Below are 2,573 nucleotides of genomic sequence, written 5' to 3'. Positions count from 1 at the left end.
AATACGCTTAATTGCGTCTGATATATCTCTACTTCCTGCTTCTATCAGAGATATGTAATCTTTCTGTAAAGGAATATAATTATATCTTGTATAATACTTTGTAAATTGATATTCATATTTCAAAATTATCATAAAAGAGTAATATTTTGTAAGGTAACTTCGGTATACGCCGCGCGATGATTTATGCCGCAGAAGTAAAAAAAAATAGAAGAATTAATGAAAGTAATTTTCTCGCAACCACTCTGTTACATACCTTTGTTATATTAATATTGTGTTATGATTTTAGTTTTTTACTATTAATATTAATAAAATTATTGTAAGTTAAATCAATTTATTATTATAATAAGTAACGCAACCATAAGTTATAATCTACATAAAATGATTATTTTAGGAAATATAAAAAACTTCGTGGTTATTTCGTGGTACATAAATGTAGAGAAATTGTAAAGAATAGAGTATAGCAAAATACAAGTGCTTAGCTCTTTATATTATTTGTATATTTTTTGAGTCATTCATTTCACCCGTGAATGATTGTATAACTTATCCATATTTTTATGCGACAAAAATGCAAGGATTTAAAAAAATTGTTTTAATATAAAAAATAAATATTTTGGATTCTTAATATTTTTTCATAGTAGTACAGTCTAAAGTTTTTACTGGTATATAATAGTTGATAAATTAAGTTTTTAATAGATGCGGCGTATATACCGGAATTACCCTAATGTTATGAAAAATACCATCACTAAATTGAAATCATCATCTTTTAGTCGATTATCAAAGACTACAAATTTTTCCAACGTTTCAAAAGGTTTATCAAGACCTAATTCCTTTTGTAAGTCGATTTCGCTTTGTCCTGTCAATGTGTGTGATCGCACTACCATTTTAGCTTTTATTTCCTCTTGCCTTCTGCGCACACTGTATAAAATGCTATTTTTGGTAGCTTTAATTTCTTTTTTAACATTCGTTTTTATTTTTTCTATTATTTCTTGCTTTTGTTCCTTAAGCATAATTTCTAAATCTTTTATATCTGAATAATAACGTAATAGAGTTTAATATGTATTTGCTATCTTTACCTTAGCTAACAATAAGTGTACGAATTGCATTTGAAATAATATCTTTTTTTCTACGCTTTCAATCATAAAATGTCTTGTATTATTCGTTCATGTAATCGAACATTTAATATTTTATTAATTTACTCAAAAAATTACTTTACTACTTACTTATTGTTATTTCTCTATTGTTATTTGATCTTGGACTCTTTTCTCTATCATGTTCTATAAAAGAATTATGTATTTATGTATATATATATATTTTTTTATTTATATTTATTATATTATATTATATTTATTATATTTATTTTATACCATTATTGCTATTTTGTGAAAAAATATGGGTAGAACCATCAGAATATTCTTTATCTCTATCTTCTTTGTTGCTACCTGATGTATTAGAACTTTGTTGTGTATAATCTTCGCGCGTATGTAAGATATAAAAATAATTGTAAAAATATAAATAGAATACATTTTTTTTTATATTAGAAGAAGGTTACGTCATTATCAGGGCTGGGCAAAATACATTATTAAAGTATTTAAAATTATTTAACTTTTCAACTTAACTTTTATCTTTTTAACTAGACTCTACCCAACCCTATAAAAAATAAAAATAAAAATTGTACCATTAAAGCACGGAATATTATGCAAAGAGTCTTCAGCACGATTTGATAATTTTTTTGAGGACCTACGAGTGCGTTTTTGGGAGATTTCTTCACATTCATCATTTTCCGAGTCTCCCAAATCACCATATTCACTGCTACTCTGAACATATAAAGTTTTTTCGTACCGTGATATTCGGCGTTCGCCTTGAGCAAAATCATCTAATGCAAATACACATTTAAATATTAATATCTAATATTAAATACTAAATATTTAATATTTAAAAAAATTCTTACAGATACGTTGTACGTAATTTATCTTTAAATATAAAATATACATTTCACATAATTAATATCTATAAAAAATATATTTACACATAATATATAATTTATTCTATTTAAATAAAAAATATGGCAACAAAAATATTATTAATTGCATATAATACAAAAAGCATAAAAAATTTCATGCGTGTAAAGTTATATAAACAAAAAATATATAAATTTAATATTTGTGTCAAACCATTAACAAAATAACAAATTTGTAAATATTTTTAAGAAATCAGGTCTGAAGGGATAAGTAAAATAGATTCAACAAGAGTTAAAATAGTTATCGCAATTACCATAGAAGACATGACAAAAGTCTAACAAAGTTAGTGGCGTTTCTACTATTAACTAAAATAATTTTAACAAAATTTAAGATACATTTTTTTGTTAATTTTTTTCTAAAAACGTAGCACTTACGAGCAAATTTTATAATTTCTACTTCAGTCTTTTCCCATTTTAAATTTGGCTCTCTAGATTTTTTCGACCATTGTCCAACCATTTTTGAATATTCTTTTGGTGGATAAAGACAAAATGTTTTCTTGCCATCTTCAACAATCCATGAACAGGGAATTAAATCTATAATTTAGATCGGAAGAGC

General features: G+C 24.7%; 1 protein-coding gene across 1 annotated transcript; it reads right to left on the bottom strand.

Annotated features, from left to right (window-relative positions):
• Positions 1 to 713: 713 nt before the first annotated feature.
• LOC105447799 lies at positions 714 to 2,524 on the bottom strand. The gene is made up of 5 exons (XM_011686005.1): positions 2,393 to 2,524; positions 1,742 to 1,873; positions 1,221 to 1,274; positions 991 to 1,027; positions 714 to 915 (listed from the first exon to the last, which is right to left on the bottom strand). The coding sequence occupies exons 1-5, from the start codon at positions 2,472 to 2,474 to the stop codon at positions 714 to 716; spliced, it is 507 nt and encodes a 168-aa protein (XP_011684307.1). The 5' UTR covers positions 2,475 to 2,524.
• Positions 2,525 to 2,573: the final 49 nt, after the last annotated feature.

This window comes from Wasmannia auropunctata, unplaced genomic scaffold (genome assembly GCF_000956235.1).
Source record: "Wasmannia auropunctata unplaced genomic scaffold, wasmannia.A_1.0 LD336092.1, whole genome shotgun sequence".
Classification (NCBI taxonomy): domain Eukaryota; kingdom Metazoa; phylum Arthropoda; class Insecta; order Hymenoptera; family Formicidae; genus Wasmannia; species Wasmannia auropunctata.
The sequence above is the reverse complement of the archived record's forward strand: the minus strand, read 5'-3'. Positions and strand labels throughout refer to the sequence as shown.